This window comes from Pollachius pollachius (assembly GCF_949987615.1).
Source record: "Pollachius pollachius genome assembly, chromosome: 3".
NCBI classification, from domain to species: Eukaryota; Metazoa; Chordata; class Actinopteri; order Gadiformes; family Gadidae; genus Pollachius; species Pollachius pollachius.
This window is the reverse complement of record NC_136936.1, coordinates 8,955,563-8,974,212: the sequence shown is the minus strand read 5'-3', so window position 1 is coordinate 8,974,212 and position 18,650 is coordinate 8,955,563. Positions and strand designations below refer to the sequence as shown.

The window sequence follows — 18,650 nt, the reverse complement described above, 5'->3', positions numbered from 1 at the left end:
TTAGGTTGTGCATGTGTGCGTCTCAACAGAGGAAGCCTGGTTATGACAGGTAACAAAAAAAGTCAGAGTGGAAACCAAACAGTGGGTTGTTAGCAGTGGGTTGTTGTATTAAGGTGAAAGAGACATGGTCTACTTTTATCACATCCTCTCTGAACTGCCAGATATCAGGTAACCAGGATTACGCGTTTATGGTAAACAAGTTTCTGCTTGTGGTGAATGTAGCTGCATCGTTGACCTGAGGGAGAAATAACGTGTTACGATGCTCAAAATACAGAATTTATAATATCCAGCAAACTGATCACACTAAGGAATGACCAACAATGAGATCATGTTTAGACCAGCTGCACTTGAACATATTTCTAGCACCAATAAAGTCTTGGTTAAAAGATCAAAGATAATTTCCTATTTTTGTTAGCTATGACACATAGGACTAGGTCTAATGGTGAGGATGTTTAAATCCCAGCCAAAATGTTCTGTGTTTGAATGCCATCAGTTGACCTCTTGATTAAGATGTGTAACCTGCTCACAACATGACGTGTGTAAATAAAATATCTAAAAGTTTCTTTGGATGAAAGCGTCTGCTAAATGACTAAACAGTGTGTTGTTGTTGTTGTCCCACATGGCAGAGAGGAGTTCAGCGCCGTGGAACATGCGTTCAGTGGAAAGTTTACCCGGAATAAGGTGTTTGAGGCTGCTTCCAAAGGAGACCCTGGCCCCCTAAGCGGCCTGCAGGACTTCCTGCAGCTCCACCATCTGAAGCTCACCAGCCCAGAGTACATAGGCAAGTATGGAGGAGGTGTATCTGTCTTCCGTATTCCCAGGTGGTGAGCAAGGGCTTGGTTGGTAGTTATGTCCCTAGCAACCTGGGCGGTGTTTTTTTTTACTACATAGCATTCATTTAGCAGACACTTCCTTCCAAAGCAACTAACAGTGATGGCTGGTGTCATTAAGAAGCAGGTAGGGGCATCTTACTCTAGTACAGGTCGAAATCTGGGACAGAACCTTTTGACTATCCTGCCCCTGGGCCTCTTCAATGAGGATGTCATATGAAGGATCAGCATGTACAGTAGAATGTGTGTCCCATGATGATGTTGTTTACCTCCAGATGAAATCAATGGTAAAACAGCCCTTCTGAAAGCCCTTCTGAACCTGAATGACGGAAAAAACGACACCATTCAAGTCCTGCTCGACATATCTGAGAAAAGTTTGTCAACGCAGCTTACAGCGACGAGCATTTCAAAGGTAGGTCACTCTCAGGTCACCTCCTAAAGACCCCAACCAGGGCCCTAAACCTTTAAGTGGGTTTGACCCTTGGAGGAAAGAGCAAAGGAACAATATTAACAAGGTAATCGCACGGTTACGGACTCACTGTGGTTTGTTTGTCGTTATTTTTGTAAATAAGAAAAGCCTAAACTTTGTAAGGTTTCAACTCAATCAGTGTGAAATGTAGAAAATCACAAACAGCCTATTCAGCTGAACTCAGCTGCTCTCAGTCTGAAATCCAAGTGAAAAATTGATATGCATATACAATTTCCCATTTCCTAGAGAACAGGGAGCACAATAATCTGTTAACTGAACAACATGAATCTTATAGAATGATCTAAGCAATGCCCTCCCAAACACACACACTCAGACACGCACATGCACGCACGCACGCACGCACACACACACACACACACACACACACACACACACACGCACACACACACACACACACACACACACACACACACACACACACACACAGTTGAGTAAGTTGCAAACAGAAAGGTGGCGGAAAACTATCGCTTAAAGAGCTTCAAACTGGGCTTCCAATTGTTATTTCCAATACATACATGAATATCCCACAACCTGTGTCTCCTCCTCCACCTCCTCTCCCAGGCCAGACGGCCCTGCATGTGGCCATCGAGCGGCGGAGCTTCAGTCAGGTGAAGCTCCTGGTGGAGAAAGGAGGAGATGTGCAGGGGCTTTTTTGGTGAGAGCAACCAAATATATATATTACTAAAGCTACACTCAAATGTTGCAAATATTGGGTATAGGGTTGGACAGGAATAGTTTCAGCTCCGATATAAAAATGAACGTCTGAAAAAAAATGTTAAGAAAAGCTTTCTGACCCTAACTCTGAAACCATACCCACAGCAGACAAATTCCTTTTAAACTCTCCTATCTGTGTTTCCACTTACCTTGCCTCTCTGATTATTTTAGATACTTTGCACTATGTCCAGCAGTTTCTGTAGAAACGCAGTTGTGAAACTGGAATTTTCTGTAGCTTCTCCAATATTCCACCCAAGGCTACAGTATATTTAGAGGGTCCTTGGCCTTACTTGAAAGTCACTTTCAAAAGACATATCTTCTAAATTACTGACTCTAAAATGTGTTTCAAACAGGTGAGTTCCCCCTCTCATTGGCCGCCTGCACCAACCAATTAGATGTGGTCTCCTTCCTCATGGAGTACCAGTACAGGTGTGCTGACAGCCGTGACCACGACTCCCTGGGCAACACGGTCCTTCACGCCCTGGTGGTCATCGCCGACAACACCGTAGAGAACACAGAGTTCATCGTGCGGATGTACCACGAGGTGCTCATCCGGGACACCAGGCTGGCCCTGAAAGGAGAAGTCTCCCTGGAGGCCATCGAGGACAAACATGGCCTGACGCCGCTGAAGATGGCCACCAAGCTGGGGAAGATAGGGGTACGGTTGGTTCTTCACAGACGGTTAGGGGCACATGGAATAGGCTTAGTGTAAGGTAAGGGTCAAAGATACAATTATGTTTGGAGATCATGTTCAAGTTAGGGTTATGGTTAGAGGTTAGAAATAGTGCCAGTGTTATTTTGGTTAGGGTTTAGAGTTTGGTTTCTGATTCTAAGGTTTGGTTTTAGGATTAGGGTTTCCTATTTGTGTTAGGTTTCAGGGTCTGCTTTTTGGTTGTAGGGTTTGGTAGTAGTACAGTAGAGATTGTGTTGAAGTCAGGGTTAAGGATAGTTTTAGGGTTAGAGATAGTGTTAATGTTAGGGTTAGAGATAGTATTAGGGTTTATATTAAATTCATGTCTTGAACATCTCATAGCTCCAGTTGAATGAGACGAGACATATCTCGTCTTTCTTTATGAGACATTAAACCTCCTCTGACTAGATCAAAGCATGGAAGGACCTGTCTTGTGTGGGGCCAGGTTCAATCTTTCCCCTTCTAACGTCGCTCATGCTTCTGTTGTTCTTTGCTATGCAGCTGTTCAGGCATTTGGTGCAGCGGGAGTTCACAGACGAAGCGACCAAGGGGCTGTCCCGGAAGTTCACTGATTGGGTCTACGGGCCCACCCGCTCCTCGCTGTACGACATGACCTCCATCGACACCAGCGAGGAAAACTCAGTCCTGGAGATCATTGTCTTCGGGAATGCCATCAAGGTACAGAGGGAAGGTGCTGAGGTGTTCCCCTAACTGTTTAAAATACTTGGCAGAAAATTAGCGATCCATTGAATAGGTTCTGTGAGAGGAGCAAAAGCTCCGCTGGTGCGTTGGTTATCCAGAGAAATTACTTTGTACTTAGTTAGTGTTCTGTTATACTTTTAGTAGTTATTTTTTTATGATCTTACATATCAATGACGCAAGGGATTCAATATGCTTGACTTTTGCATGCCTTTTATTACTTATCCTACTTTTTTTTAAGGTCTCCTTAGTTAAATACGTTAATACATTCATGATAAAGTGAAAGTGGTTTGTAGCTATAGGGTTGATATGTTTCCAGTGTTGCTGCCTGACCATCGACCTATGAACTCAGAACTGTCAGGAGATGCTGCAGGTGGAGCCTCTACACAGCCTGCTGGAGGAGAAGTGGGACAGGCTCGCCTCAAGGATCTTCCTGGTCAACTCCCTGGTATATCTGGTGTACCTGGGCATCTTCACCACTGTCGCCGTCTACAGAAAGGAAGGGCAGGTGAGACAGACACCATTACCCATGTTTATCTTAGCATAACGTTTACATTTGGTTTGTCTTTTATGCAAAGTGCCTTTACAAGTGAGCTTGAGAATAATCCTAGCAATCCAATCAAAATATTGGCATAGCTGCAGAAAAACGCAAGAGTGGCATGATCTAATTCCTTAAAAAGTATCTATAGGAATCAGTGAACAAAAATCGTTGAATAAGAGGTGGAACCCTTGATCCACAAAGTACTTTCTAAAGTCCTGAGGAACTGTAGTGAAGCTCCCTCACCTGTTCGCTTGCAGCCTCCGTTCCCCGTGGAGAACACCCCTCTGGACTGCTTTCGCTGTATCGGGGAGCTGGTCAGTGTCCTGGGGGCGGTCTACTTCTTCATCAAAGGGGTGAGGAGAGTATTCACACAGCTTGGTTCAGTATTCTGCAGGAATGCATTCTGGAAAAAACGAATAACGCCACCAATCAAACTTATTTACCCCACCCACAGATAGTGGACTTCAAGAGGAAACCTCCCCGCATCAAATCCATGTACATCGATGGATTCAATGAAATATCCTTGTGAGTAACTGAGAATGAAATGCTAACAACGCAGCAGGTGAAGGCAACATGAGTTACATTTTGGTAAATGATTATCCAGTAGCAGTCATAGGTCATAAGGTAGTTTGAGATTGAGGCAGAATTGTGTGTGATTCCTGCAGAGAGATGTGTGGAAGAGCGAGAGGAGGGCAAGGTGAGGGTTAGGCGTTCAGTTGGTTATGGTGCTATGGTTAGATGCTGTTACGGTTCGGGTACAAGTTTAGAGTTAGTGGTTAGCTGTTAAAAGAGTTAGGTCAAAAGAGTGAAGGTTGGGTTAGTGGGACTTGGGGTTGGGTTAGGTTTAGGTTAGTTGTACATTGCGTCCTATGTGGTCCTCTGAGCCATTTTTCCAGTTTAAGCAGACATTGAATCAGAAAAGCATGGATAACTAAACAGTGAGAGTTGGGCTCTAAAGGTTGGGTTAGGATCTGGGAGATAATACAGTCAAAGTCACATTCCTGTTCTGCTGGATTGTCTCCGATAGTTTCCTGCAGGCCTCACTTCTCCTGTTCTGCACCGTCCTGTACGCGTTTGGATGGAGGGCGTATGTGGGCCCCTTGGTACTCTCTCTGGCCCTGGCCTGGATCAACCTCCTCTACTTCACTCGGGGCTCCAAGCGCATGGGCATGTACAACGTGATGATACAACGGGTGAGTTGAATTGATTCTGAAGTCGGGGATAAAAACCATGAAACATCCCGATGGGGCTGATGACTTCGGCTGGAGGGTGAGGTGTTGTAAACGTATTAACACAGTGGACCTCGATGGGAAACAAGTACTTTTGAAGTAGATATGAAATATATGATTGCAACGCATCCCAAATACAAATACACGAGTATAACTTCAGATGCTGATTAGAGCAGTGTTAGTGTTAAACTCCAACTATTTCCACAATAGCCAACAGATCTCTGTTTTATGCACACTGGGACGTCACTCCAGTGTCACATTCTGTTTCAGAAATAATGACTCCTGCAACATGCTGCTAGATTCAGAACATGAATGTTTAGAGGGAGAATTCTCTCTATGTTTTCAGAGTAGAGAGATGTTCTTTCATCTATGCTGTAACTATGATTAAGCGTTAGACAAATAACCCTAACCTGTTCTTAATTACCATGATATTACTTCTTTGCAGATCCTATTAAGTGACATCATTTGCTTTCTATTTGTCTATGTGGTCTTTCTATTTGGATTTTCTGCCGAACATTGTACTTAAATTTCCCTGTACACTCACATATTAAGCCGAGATAATGACATTTAAAGTGAAAAAAGCACCTTGTCAAAGAAAATAAATGTCTTATTGTCTCAATAGTGGTGGTGGCCATCTCAGAGCAGGACCCCCCGATCTAGCACTAAACCGTTCCCGGACATTCGAGTGTTGAAAACCGAGGTACAACAACATCCGCTTCACGGCCCTGGAGCTGTTCAAGTTCACCATCGGCATGGGAGACCTGGAGTTCACGGACCACGTGCAGTACATCGAGGTTTTCTACATCCTGCTCATCAGCTACATCATGCTCACCTACATCCTGCTGCTCAACATGCTCATCGCCCTGATGAGTGACACCGTGGAGAGGGTGTCCCGGGAGAGCGAGAGCATCTGGAGACTGCAGGTAGGACCGGTCCTCCAAGCAGGTCTCGGTGGGAGGAAAAGGTCTCATTGGCAGAAAGGTCATGTTTGTTTTCCCTGTGAACCCTGGAATCACCACGTGGGGTTGTCCAAAGTCTTTGTTGAGCGAAATCCCCCAAACTGCTCTTCATTCTGAATGGCAGGACATCACCTAAAAGGAAGAGCAATTGCAATATCCATATACAGTATATATATAATCACCTACATGGTGTTGATGGTTGATGGTTGCGCCTCATGCCTCATGATGTTAACGTCACAACCTTAGTGAACTAACCATAACGCCTTAGCAGTAGCTTTTGTCTAAAGTGTCTTACAGTGAATCAAGATACATGCCATTAAGGATCAGCTAGGGGGAAAGGTTAGGGCAACTTACCTGAGGGATACCTACAGGTTGACTGCAGAACCAGAAGCATTCGGCAGGGGGTCAAACCCCATAACCACCATTAGACCATCATGGCCAAGGATAGGAGATCCTAACACCACTAGCCAGTGCTCAGAGTGTTGAAGGTGTACCCCGGCTGTATGTGGTCCCACAGAGGTCTCTGACCATCCTGGACCTGGAGAGAGCACTGCCCCGTTGCCTGAGGGACAGGCTGCAATCAGGCATGATGAAGACCCTGTGTTTGCCCACCGGAAATCAGACATGCTTGAGGTGAGTCACCACAGCCAGTGTTGGGAAGGATACTTTTAAAATGTATCCAGTTACAGAATACAGAACACATGCCAAAAAATGTAATATGTAATGTATTCCGTTACATCACTCAATCTGAGTATTGTTTTCTGAATACTTGGATTACTTCCACATTGAATTGCATTTTATAAGTGTAGGAATGCGGCATCAAATCCTGCTTACTAAACAGGCCTATTCTGGTGTGTTCTTCGGTTCCAACTGGCTGAACTGAAGTCTCCCTGAAAGTGCACTATATTATATAATTTGCTGTAGAGGAACAAAGCCGTTTTCCCGCAGCCCGTCAGGCCACATACAATGGATTGAATAAACGTTCTTATGGACCCTATTAATGTCTTATTGATAATCCCATGTTATTTGAATGGGATCTTGTGCGATGTGTCATGATTATCTGAGGGGGTTCGGGACATGAGGATGTTTTTAGTGCAAATGGCAGAAAGACATTTTAGGCAATAATTTATTTAGGTAAACCATAGTATTTTAATTGCAATATTTATTTAAAATATGAAAATATAAGACTTTAAATTAAAATTATAAATCAAAATTATATCAAAATAATAACACATATTTCAGCTTTCTTTAGACCGTTTCTGTTCAGGATTTTTTATTTTATATTCAGACTCGGGGGGCAAGCAGGTTGGCCATCCTCTGACTACCCCCCCCCCCCCCCCCCCACCCCACGTGGCTACGCCCTTGATAAGGGTATGTTTATGCAAAAGATATGAACAACAGACGAATTGACCTATTTTCCCTTTTCAGTTTCTTTATTTATTCAGCTGTTAATAGTGGGAAAATAGATCAACATAAAATAATCGTCTGGGGCGGGGTAAAACGGTAAAGATAAAAAAGTAAAAGTAAATAATCATGGATATCCAGCGGGCTGCAATCGTGCTGATATTGATTTGTTTCATACAGTTGCGGACCGGTCGAACTCCTCCCTCACCCTGGTGCTGAATGTGTAAAATGCATCGGCATTTGTGTGTTTTCAAGCTACGTTTTATGTGGTTGTCGGTCCAAATATCCAATAGACATTCCGTCTCCTCTTTGCTCCATGATGAGCCACGACTCATTTTCACACGACGGTCCGACAAGGTGCTGATAGTCTTGGAGATATCGCTATTCAAACAATAATTCCCATAATGCGCAAGGCTGAACGGGTGCCCGTTACGTCCAAAGAGGCGTATGCTTTTTAGAACTGGATCGGACCGAGACCGCACCAGGGTTCGTTTGGACGCGAACCGAGAACACCTCTTCAGGGAGGCCTCGGCCGGCTGATTTGGTGCGCATCAAAGTCAGGTGGTTGCATTCACACTAACGCAAACTACTGAACCAAAGGACCAAACTCGTTTAGTGCGCACTAAATGCTGTTGGCGTGAAAGCACCAATAAACTTGTGAAACAGAAAAGTATCGTCATGTAATCCCTTGATTTCATCAATGTAACTGTATTCTAAATACCAACTATTTAAATTGTAACTGTAACGGAATACAGTTAGGCCTATAATTTGTATTCTGAATACGTTACTACGGTAGCGTTACTCCCCAACACTGACCACAGCAAGGTCATCGGACGAGAGGTCGGAACATCAAAACATACAGTTGGGTCTGACATAAATTTGTATGGGACTTTTTGTGCAGTCAAGTAGCCTACAAGTGAGTTAGAGACATATTTAAGGCGGATAAAGCGAGGGAATCAACCCGGACTTGGTGATCTGGTTTCGTTAAGGGTTCTGTTCTGTGTCCACTAGGTCGCAATTTAGGTCCCAACCAGCTGGTCTACATCGTTTCTAAGTTAATGGAATGAGCCACATAGTTTCTTTGGATAAATCATTGTGTTCCCATTTTTAAGGGTGGTGGAGGTAAACTGGAAAAAATGGTGGTCGAATATGGGCATTTTGAAGGAGGAAGATCCAGAGCTGGAGGTATAACCGGATATCTTGGAGATCAGCCCCCAACAAAGACGTATGGATTCACTAACACATCTGTGCTTTGAGCAATTTAAAATTAATCAACTCAAATAATAACTTGGGGCCTGTGTTCTTCTTCCAGGGCGTATATGGAACATGGATCCACTCTCATCCATGGTTCGTGGCAGAAGATCTGGAAGATCTGATCCCCAACACATCATCAGCCCTTCTACCGTCCACTGTGCAGAAGCTCCTATCTTCTGTACAGTTAACAAGGATACTTGAAAAAAGACCCAGCATCCACCAAATAGACATTCCATGAGACACTGTTAATCTAAGGCAAACAAAAATCTATACCTACTTTGGTATAAAATGAACACCACTGGACATTTCAATAAAGCCATGAATGGCCTGAGAGACAAGGCAAGGAGGGCCTTTTATGCCATAAAAAGAAACATCAAACTAGTCACCCCGATTAGGATCCGACTCATAATCATTGACACAGTTATAGAACCCAATGCACCCTATGGCTGTTAGGCCTGGGGTCCACTCACAAACCAAGACAACATCAAACTCACACTCTACATGCAGAATTCTGCAAGCCTATCCTAAGAGTCCAAAGAGGAGTTGAACTGGGAAAAATGGTGGACGAATCTCGGCATCTTGAAGGAGGAAGAGCCAGAGCTGGAGGTGGAACCACCGGATCCCTTGTTGATCACTGCCCAACAAAAACGTATGGATTCACTAACACACCTGTGCTTTGAGCAATTGAAAATCTCACAAGAAATAACTTGTTGACTGTATTCTTCTTCCAGGGCTTTTTTGGAATATAAGCCCACTCTTCGCCAAGGTTCCTTCCAGAAGATATGGAAGACCTGAGGCCCAAGATACCGTCATCTGACCTCCTCAACCACCCACTGTCTCCTCTTGAAACACCTCACAGGCTGTCCTTTAACTTACACATCATCCTTAAATTAACACCTGGGGCCTCTACGAATAGTCAAATCTTCTAACCTTTATGCTTCCTTTACTTAACCTTTGTGGAAAACGTCATCGGTTCAAGGAGAGATGAAAAGGTGCTTCCTTTCGAACATAGGAAAATACAGCACTGTTTAAAATGAATTCGACTCCACTTTTCCTAACCGACGTCATTGCGCGACGGAGAGTATTGCTGACCTCTAGCGTCTCTAGCGTGGAACTACAGTTTTCCGAAGTTGGACTACAACAAGCGCTCTTTCGATCCATGCGTTCTTGCGTATTGATATCAATACGGTTATCGCCAACAGTGAGAAACACTTAGTTCGGACTTGGCCCACGGGGATATTTTAGGCCACTTGAATCCCAATTCACATGGGGGAAAAAAGAGGCTCAATTTATGTTGATGTTGAAATTAACTGTCTTTCTTAAATGTTAAGTCGGTGTATATTGTGTGCTTAATTGCCAGCAATAAATGAATTCATTCATTTCATATTTCTGGAATTGGTATCCTTTATTATCAATTGTATTTTCTTCTCTTCTCCTCTCTGGTTTACCGCGCCTCTCATGCGTCTTTGCGTAGAGTCGGTAAACTTCGTCGGTGGCATGTTGCTTTAAATATTGCCGTCATAAAGGATAATGGGTTACTACCAAGGGCGTAGGAACCGGGGGGGGGGGGGGGGGGGGGGGGAGGGGACGTGTCCCCTCCAATATCGGAGACAGGCGCATTTGTCCCACCTAAAAATTATACCGGATCTGTCAGGTTTCCGATATGTGTCCCCCCCAATGTTAAACTCATTCCTACGCCCCTGGTTACCACTATCTCCTTTCCTTTCGAAAAGGTTTTTCAGGAGTAACCTATGCTAAAGGAGGGTTAAAGGATGCATCGAGGGTCCTTTCCTAAGCATTTTTTGAATTCGAACCACCTTTCCTCCAAGTACTTCTGGGTCGTCTCGTTAGGAAAGGAAATTTCCTATGCAAAAAAGAGAATTCGTAGAGCCCCCTGCCCTTCGCTTAGCTCCCTCAACTTTTACGTAACATCTTACCGTCTGGCCCTGAACTTAACGACTGTCTCCATTGTCTTAACTAAACATCTCCCAGCCTGTCCCTTGAACTCTGGGACTGGGTGGTGGGACAATTAGGTCATTTTGGAAACCTTTGGGATTATGTTATAGAAATAGTTTGAAAATAAATAAAACCATGGTCTGAATGGAGGACATAATAATCAAACGGAAAGTTATACAGGTTTGGATTGGTCAGCCGAAGAAAATATAAAATCCTACCTTTCTAATTTAATTTCAGACTGAAGAAGCACACGTTATTGCATACATATTTGCATGTGTAAACTTGAGTGAAAACAATTAGCAAGGCTCTTTTAAACCATTTTGATCATGGTTTATCCAATTATGTGATTTCTTCCTGATTTCAATATTGATCTGAAACGCATAGGTTGTCTCCTTTTAATTTGAAAACTGCATTTCTTTCTTTAACTCACTGCTGACAAAAAAAACATTTATTTTATGGCATTAGTTTTTTAGCTTGTTTGTAAAGTGAACGGATATTGTTGAATCCACTTTCATTGCATTAACTTTTTATTTAAGATTTGGCAGTTACATACAAATAATTTGATTTCGTATTGATTATTCTGTTATGAATTGCAAATCACAAATAAACAATTAGATTTAGCCTATAATATCCATCTATTCGACTAGGATAACATTGTGCAATCATACATAGTGAACATATAATGGATATGGCCATGAATACAGGCCCAAAATAGCCCTGAAGAATAGGCCCAAAAAAAACTGGGGACAATGACTCTTTTAGGCTTTTATTTTTACTCTAGTCACATCTTCACAATTTATTTTCACAGGCATTACTGAAGACCAGATGACTCATGTCCACCCCGCCTCCATAAAACAAGCTATATTTCAGAATAAAAGCGCACACAGGTCTTTCAGGGACCGGGGTGGTTCAAAAAGAAGGGCGCTTGGTCACTTTGGTCAGTGAGCAGACGGCAAACAGTCCTATACAACACGCATTGCAACAGTGTCTAGAAATTGTGGCACACTTTGGGACCGTGTCCCATGACACAGTATCAGTAGTTCAAAGTATTGTGACTTCCCCCCCCAAAAAACAAAAAAATCCAACAGTAATTCACCTTTAGTGCACCTCTTGCTCTCGGGTGTGCACCACTTGTGTGCAAGTACCTAAAGCCTCCAGTCGACTCTCAACACGCACATCTACACACATAACACAGGCCAGCACTCTGACCCGTTTGGCCCCTGGCAGCACCCGTCCAACACGGAGGCACTTCATAGGACAGCTGTGGAACATGACTGTGTGGGGGCACGGCAGAGCACAACCACGCTCAGGGAAAGGTTTGATATCTCTCTGGTCTCAAGTTCACCCCCCACCCTTTCAACGTCCGGTGTCGTTGATGAAAAATATGCACAGCAACGTACCAATAGAGAATTATCCAACCAACCAGCTACATTTATTTGTATTATTCAGGCCACGGTGGCTCGCGATTATGAAGTGAGAACTATGCCGCTTTGATGTTTATTCTTTTGGACCAGTTTGATAGGATTTGGAAAGGTGAGGCAGAGTACTACAAGTGGATCATCAAGCAGAGGTTAGGGTTAGGGTTAGGGTTAACAGTTGAAAAGAGTCAGACCGAGGAGTATGCAAATGATCACCGAAACAATCCACTCACTCACACGCTTCATCTCCCTCAAACACACACACACACGCGCAGACATACACACGACTAGTGTTTTAAGATTCAACAGCAGCTTCAAGGGGCAGGCACGTCAGAGCCAAGAAATGTTACATAAAAAAAATAATAAAGCCGCTAAAAAGGAACCAAAGTAAAGAAACCTGAACCGTGAAAAAGCTAAGGCTTGAACCCCGAGGGTCGCTTCATGGCGCTCTACGCTCGCCCTCCCGTTCCCAGAAGGTAGAAGAGAGGAAGAAAGCTATAGGGTTTTACAGTACAGGACTTCAGATTAAAGCACGCTCTTCCAACACTTGAACATGGCCACATGCCGCCCAGCATGATGGTGGTTGGGGACCATGGTCAAATGTGTCACGTTTGGTACCTAATTCTGACTGACTTATGGCTTCATGAAACAGTTAACAGAGAATAAGTTAAACAAAAAAAAAAACATCTATCAAGTACAAAAACCGAAAGAAAGACCGGTGCCTAAGGACTTTTACACAACTGGTATAGCCCAGTTCTACATACCAACAAACTTTTGGAACTTGTATTTAGAATTTACACCACGGTGAAGGGGATTTTTTCCATAATAGGTTAATGTGTTGATACATTTTCTTTTGGAAGAAACTGGGTTTTGTTGAAGTAAACAGCAACTACACATTCCTGATGGAGGCCATTTTGAATTCAAGTCTTTCCTCTAGATAAAACAACGAAAAGGTAACACCAGGCTCAGCAGAAGTCATTAATGTCACATCCTGCAAAATAACGTTATCGTTTAAATGAAGGAGTTGAGTAGTGGATAACTATTGGAATAATTAAGGCTTATGAGGAACAGGGAAGTATGTACCCGAGGCCTGTTATATTGTCATACTAGAAAAAGGTAAGAAAGTGGAGGAGTATACGGTAGACTGTAGCCCATTTAACCAGTAATCAAAGTGGGGAGGTTCTTTTCTCTTCATAGGTAGTAGATATACATTGAAAAAAGGATAAGGCTAGTGTTTAGCAGGTCAAGAGCCTTCTTTCACGCACGCACGCACACACTAATAGTTTCCATTTTGAAATGTCCTACATGTTAAAGCAATACATTGGTGCTAGAAGTAGTCTCGAACCAAAACAAGAGGCTTCCTTTCCTGATTTCATTTCTTGCTAGGGATCAATTTTAGTTAAGAATCATTGACATCTATGAAGTCCATTCTGTGAAAGCCAACCATCCCATTGCACATAAGCAGAAGAAGGTTTTAGAAAAGATACTGATCATTTAATTCCAACACCTGTCCAACTATTCAAAATGTCCACTATGAATCAAGTAGTAACCGACAACATAAAACAAAATAATAGAATTTGAATAAAAACCTTTGAAGACATCTCTATATAAAGTATTAATTAACCCTATCAGGATATGGCACTTGGACCAACGTTAGAGGAGGAAATGGAAGATATAATTTCAGGGAGAAATATATATTGCTGTTGCCTTATGAATGCGCTTGCATTTATTCCATTACATGTGTGTTGAGTTCTGTCATTCTGCCTTCACGAGGCAATGTGAAGTCCGCTCTGAAAATCCAAGTGGCCATTCAAGGAACCGCTCTGATCCGGACTGATACCAACGTTCACTGTTCCCGAGCGCAGGATCAACACTACTTGGTGTATTTAAAAGCCCAACCGGAAATCCAGAAAAATATGCGTAACCATCGTTGATCACAATCTTGAAAAGAAGATAAATTAAAAAGCATTATAAAACAAAAAGGACAGCCTTAATCTTGCTTCTGGGCATCCCTTCGTTAAAAAAAAAGAAAAAAAAAAAGACGTTGCGCGATTCACCCTCGAGGTCATCGCTGCGACAGTGTCCCCCACATCTCGTTTTAAATAAGATAAATACAGAGAGCAGCACATTCATGTTTGCAGTAAAAACAGGAATCCATTTTAAAACAGTGGAACAATCTCTTCAATCCCTTCATGTGGAACAAAGGAAACAACGCACGACCTGAGGAATACTGTGACACCGCGGGCAGCCAGGGGACGCCCCCCCCTGCGGCACGAACAACAAGGGGACGCAATCCATCACTTGCAAGGCGACGCGGGACGAGCACAAAGGGGGGTGGGGGGGGGGGTACACCGTGGGACGCAGCACGCACGAAACGTGACCCACTTTCCATGTGCAGCAGCTGCTGCTCAAGCGCGGCGTTTACCGGTAGCCCGCGTGGTGGCCGTGGATGCCTCGGCCGTTGCCGGGGTCCTGCACCTGTCCGAGGGGAGGAGGGGGACCCGGCTGCCTCTGCATCTTCTCCACCAAGTCCAGGCCTTGCTCGTGGTAGCCGGCCATCTGGAGGTCCCCGCCCAGGAAATCCATGCCCGGCATCAGCTTGAGAGGACCGGCGGAGTCCGCCTTCCCCGGGCGGTACTTTCCCCCAGGGTTGCAGTCCGTGGCAGCCCCGGGTGGCAGTCCCTGGAAGGGGACCGGGAGTTCCTGAGGGCCGGTGCCCATGGCGGGGATGCCGGTCCAGGGGGCCTGCATGTAGTGCCCGTTGGTGTAGCGCATGGAGGCCGTGGGTCCGCCGATGGGGGACGACGACTGGGGCTTCTCCGGAGGATGCTTGAGCGGAAAGGACTGCGCGGCGCCGGGCAGCTTGTGGGGGTAGCTGAGGTTCCGGGAGCCGGGAAAGCCGGGCTCGGAGGTAGCCTCCATCCTGGGGTTCTTGCAGGGGTTGACCTCCTCGTGGGGCTGCTGCATGTGGGCCATCTGGTGCTGTGCCCAGCGCTGCTGCTGTAGGTGGAGCTGCTGCTGCTGCCGTTGATGTTGTTGCTGCTGCTGCTGCTGCTGCTGCAGTTGTTGCAGTTGTTGCTGCTGTTGTTGTTGTTGTTGTTGGGCCTGTGAGGGGTGTTGGTGTGGATGTAACGGGTGTTGGTGTGGCTGCTGTGATGGGTGTGGATGAGACTGTTGGTGAGGGTGTTGGTGAGACTGTTGGTGAGGGTGTTGCTGCGACTGCTGGGGTGGGTGTTGGTTTGAATGCTGTGGGTGTTGGTGCGACTGTTGACGAGCCTGCTGCTGTGGGTGTTGGAGCGACTGCTGCTGCTGCTTCTGTTGCTCCAGCTGATGCTGAATGTGCTGCATCTGGAGCTTCTCTGTCTCTGCGTGGTAGGCAGCCATGCTGCTCATGGCGGCCATGCTGGCCTGTGGGTGCATCGCTCCGGCAGAGCCCTGGGCCTTGTCCGGTGGTCCCGTCATGAGGCAGGCCGACATGGGTCCCTGGTTGTGATTGGACACCCTGGAGCTGGCGTTGATGAGCAGGTTGCGGCTGATGGGGCTGGGGTTGGCGATCTGACCCTCGCACACCGACGTGGCGCCCATGCCCGCGCGGGCCTGGCAGAACTGGTTGATCTGGTTCACGATGCTATTGAGGTCTCCGTGCCGGTTCTGGTGCTGACTGCCCGCCATAGACAGTGGGATGGTTGAGGTAGATACGGTGATGTTTGGCGGGGCGTCCGCGTCGGGGGGCTTCCGGTGGGGTCCGAAGACGACAGGCTGCTGCTGGAGGCCGTTAGCGTTGTTGTCAGGGGGCCCCGGACCTGCAGCGTGGGGGCCAGGTGGCCCCTGGGAATGCTGTAGGCTGGGCAGCTGGACCCCGTCCGGCGCGTGGCGCAGATCCTGAGTCAGCCCTGGCTGTTGGAGTAAAGCTTGTTGGTGCAGGGCTGCCTGGTGCGGGTGTGGAGGCCGGTGTTGGGGCGCCAGGCTCGGCGGCCCAGTTAGCCCCTGCTGCTGCTGCTGTGCCTGGGGGTGGGGCAGGCTGTGCTGCCTCTGCATGCCTTGGGGATGAGCCATGATCTGGGGTTGCTGCTGCTGTTGTCCTGTCTGCAGCTGGGGGCCCATGCTCTGTTGTTGCTGCTGCTGCTGCTGCTGCTGTTGTTGTTGTTGTCCTGTCTGGGGGCCCATGTTCTGTTGCTGCAGAGCTTGCGAGCGAGCCATACGCTGCTGCTGCTGCTGCAGAGCATGAGGGTGGGGCATGGCTTGGGCCTGCTGTAGATTCATTGGATGAGCCAGGTTGTGCTGCTGCTGTAGTGTCTGTGGGTGAGCCATCAGCTGCTTGTGGGCAGCCAGGGCCTGAGGCATAGAGGGGCCCTGCAGGCCGGAGGAGGGCTGAGGGAGGTTTAAAGTGCTTTGAGTGGCATAGGGTCCGTTGTGGGGGTTCATGGTGGTGGTGGGCTTCTGGAGGAGCCTCACGCGACCTCCGTCTGAGTCTCTGATGCCTTTGGCGGGCGTGCGCAGGACGGCGAGGAGGCCTGCTCTGCCGCTGACCTGAGAGGGGTAGGGACTGAGGCGCTGGGTGGACCAAGACGTGTCCAGACCGTTGACTGTGCGCCGAATGTGCTTCCTCTGAGGTACTTTGACGCTGTTTGGGAAGATCTGGATTGTCAGCGGGTTGTTGGCGATTTTCTTAGCATAGGCGTCCAACTGTGCTGGGGTAGGGTAGTTGGAAGATCTCATTTTCTTTGTAGTTTCCCCTGGGAAACAAACACAGAAAACACCAATGAGAAAGAGCACAGAGCTGTAATGACAGCAGGAAGTTTGGGTATAAACAACGGATGTAATGTGGGGGGGTGGAAGCACTTACATTTCTGAAGCCCAGTGTTCATCTGCGTGCGGGAGAGAAGATGAATGGAAGCGTCACCTGATGCTGGCAGGCAGGCCAGCATGTCACTGTTCCACTAATGCAGCATGAGTTACTCTCCCCTCACCACACTGTGGGAGAAAATGTCACCAGTCAGATGTTTACAACCCTGTATGTTGGTGTGAAAAGACCATGCCCTTGTTTCTGTACGAGACATGCAGCCGCATGACCTCTGCGAATGCCGTGAGTTGTTAAGTCTTGATTCTGTCACATAGGCGGGTCAATACATCAGAGACAAGGGCCTTCCCCGTTGCAGATTAAAATACTTTATTACAGTAGAGATAAATTAGAGCTATTAAAAATAGCATAAGGGTGGTTCTTTCCTAATGTCTCAGTGAGACCGAAAGAAGGCTTAGTTGTGTCTAGTTTCAAGGTACCGTTTAATTAACTAGACAATTGTTTTTTATAGGCTAAATACGCCCATACAATAGGGGATAAAACGCTTTAATGATTGGCTTTATAGCCAAATTGCAGACTATAGAAGTTTACAGTCAATTTGACGGCATATGCTTGGAATGCAACACTGAATCAATCACGTTGAATTGAATTGTTGAAGGAAAACAAGTTGCATAAAGGGGTAGAAAACAAGCATGAACCAGTTACGCCATACGAGAAAGGTGTAGCAGTGAGAGTTTCTGGGTGGGGTGGTCGGTTGATCCTACTTTTCATCGAAGCACAGGAAGCGGAGATCACAGACATGACATGCAGCTGTATGTCTTAGTATCACATGATAGCATGGAAAAAGGCCGATGGGGCAGAAAACCTACACGCCTTAGGAGTCAAAGCGCTATACGCCGAGTGAGTGTTGGATTTACACACAACCGTCTCATGGGAACGGGTTCAATGATGACAATTTACCCCTGCACCGTCGGATTCAACTCTAAAAAAGCCCATTCCTGTGTAGACAGCCCGTAGCTGGGTGAGCCTAGCATTTGTCTTATTTTAGCGCTCCATCCTAAACCTGATGCAGCTAGTTCCCAGTGGTCAGCGAGCCGTTTTATTTACCACGGACACAAACACGTAGGCAACCCACACATACACTCTAAAGACAACCCTTCCAATCACTCAAAAACACCAAATGTGGGAATGGACCAACAAGAGATTTCCCTTCAGACAAGCACGGCAATAGGAAGTAAAGGTTTCTTTGTGTGACCAGGCCAGCTGGTCGGGCTAGCGTTAGCTCCGACTGTCCATAAATAACGAAGCGCACAACATTCACGACGAATATACTTACATCTCAATGTATGAGTTATGGATTCTCATTTTGTTGAGGTATATCGGTGCTATTTTTTGATAATAAAGTGACCATCCCCAGCTCTTCCTCGGTGTTTCTGCTGCTGCTGGATACGGCAGCAGCATTTACTGGGCATGCGCATAAGAGATGTGTCGGACGAGGACCACATTTCTGTGTTTAGGCGGCGATGCTATGCGCCTGTCCAATAATATTTCACGCCATATAAGGAACTTGTGGGAAAGCAGATATATCTCTGAAATATGTGCACCTGTTTTATTTCACTAGTAAAATTAATACAAATAGACAAAAGCATTTCCCAGTATCTATA

The 18,650-nt window shown here is 45.9% G+C and overlaps 1 protein-coding gene and 1 pseudogene across 2 annotated transcripts; one reads left to right on the top strand and one right to left on the bottom strand.

The window, feature by feature from the left end:
* The first annotated feature begins 124 nt into the window (after window positions 1-124).
* LOC307073262 (transient receptor potential cation channel subfamily V member 1-like) lies at window positions 125-9,012 on the top strand (annotated as a pseudogene). The gene is made up of 15 exons: window positions 125-168; window positions 627-781; window positions 1,106-1,242; window positions 1,882-1,975; window positions 2,386-2,692; window positions 3,227-3,403; window positions 3,777-3,932; window positions 4,223-4,318; window positions 4,420-4,490; window positions 4,993-5,158; window positions 5,640-5,712; window positions 5,840-6,117; window positions 6,671-6,786; window positions 8,670-8,782; window positions 8,870-9,012. The product of its transcript is annotated as a transient receptor potential cation channel subfamily V member 1-like (transcript).
* Window positions 9,013-11,431: 2,419 nt separating this feature from the next.
* Window positions 11,432-18,463, bottom strand: fam222bb (family with sequence similarity 222 member Bb). The gene is made up of 3 exons (XM_079731285.1): window positions 18,323-18,463; window positions 17,032-17,159; window positions 11,432-16,921 (listed from the first exon to the last, which is right to left on the bottom strand). Exons 2-3 carry the CDS (start codon window positions 17,111-17,113, stop codon window positions 14,607-14,609), a joined length of 2,397 nt encoding a protein of 798 aa, XP_079587411.1. The 5' UTR covers window positions 17,114-17,159; window positions 18,323-18,463; the 3' UTR covers window positions 11,432-14,606.
* Between the last annotated feature and the right edge of the window lie 187 nt (window positions 18,464-18,650).

Bases quoted from the DNA above. Each gene is read 5' to 3' on its own strand.
- fam222bb (XM_079731285.1), bottom strand. From the start codon at position 17,113: ATGCTGGCCTGCCTGCCAGCATCAGGTGACGCTTCCATTCATCTTCTC. The intron at 16,922-17,031 runs GTAAGTGCTTCC...TTTGTTTCCCAG, and splicing joins GAACACTGGGCTTCAGAAAT to GGGAAACTACAAAGAAAATG.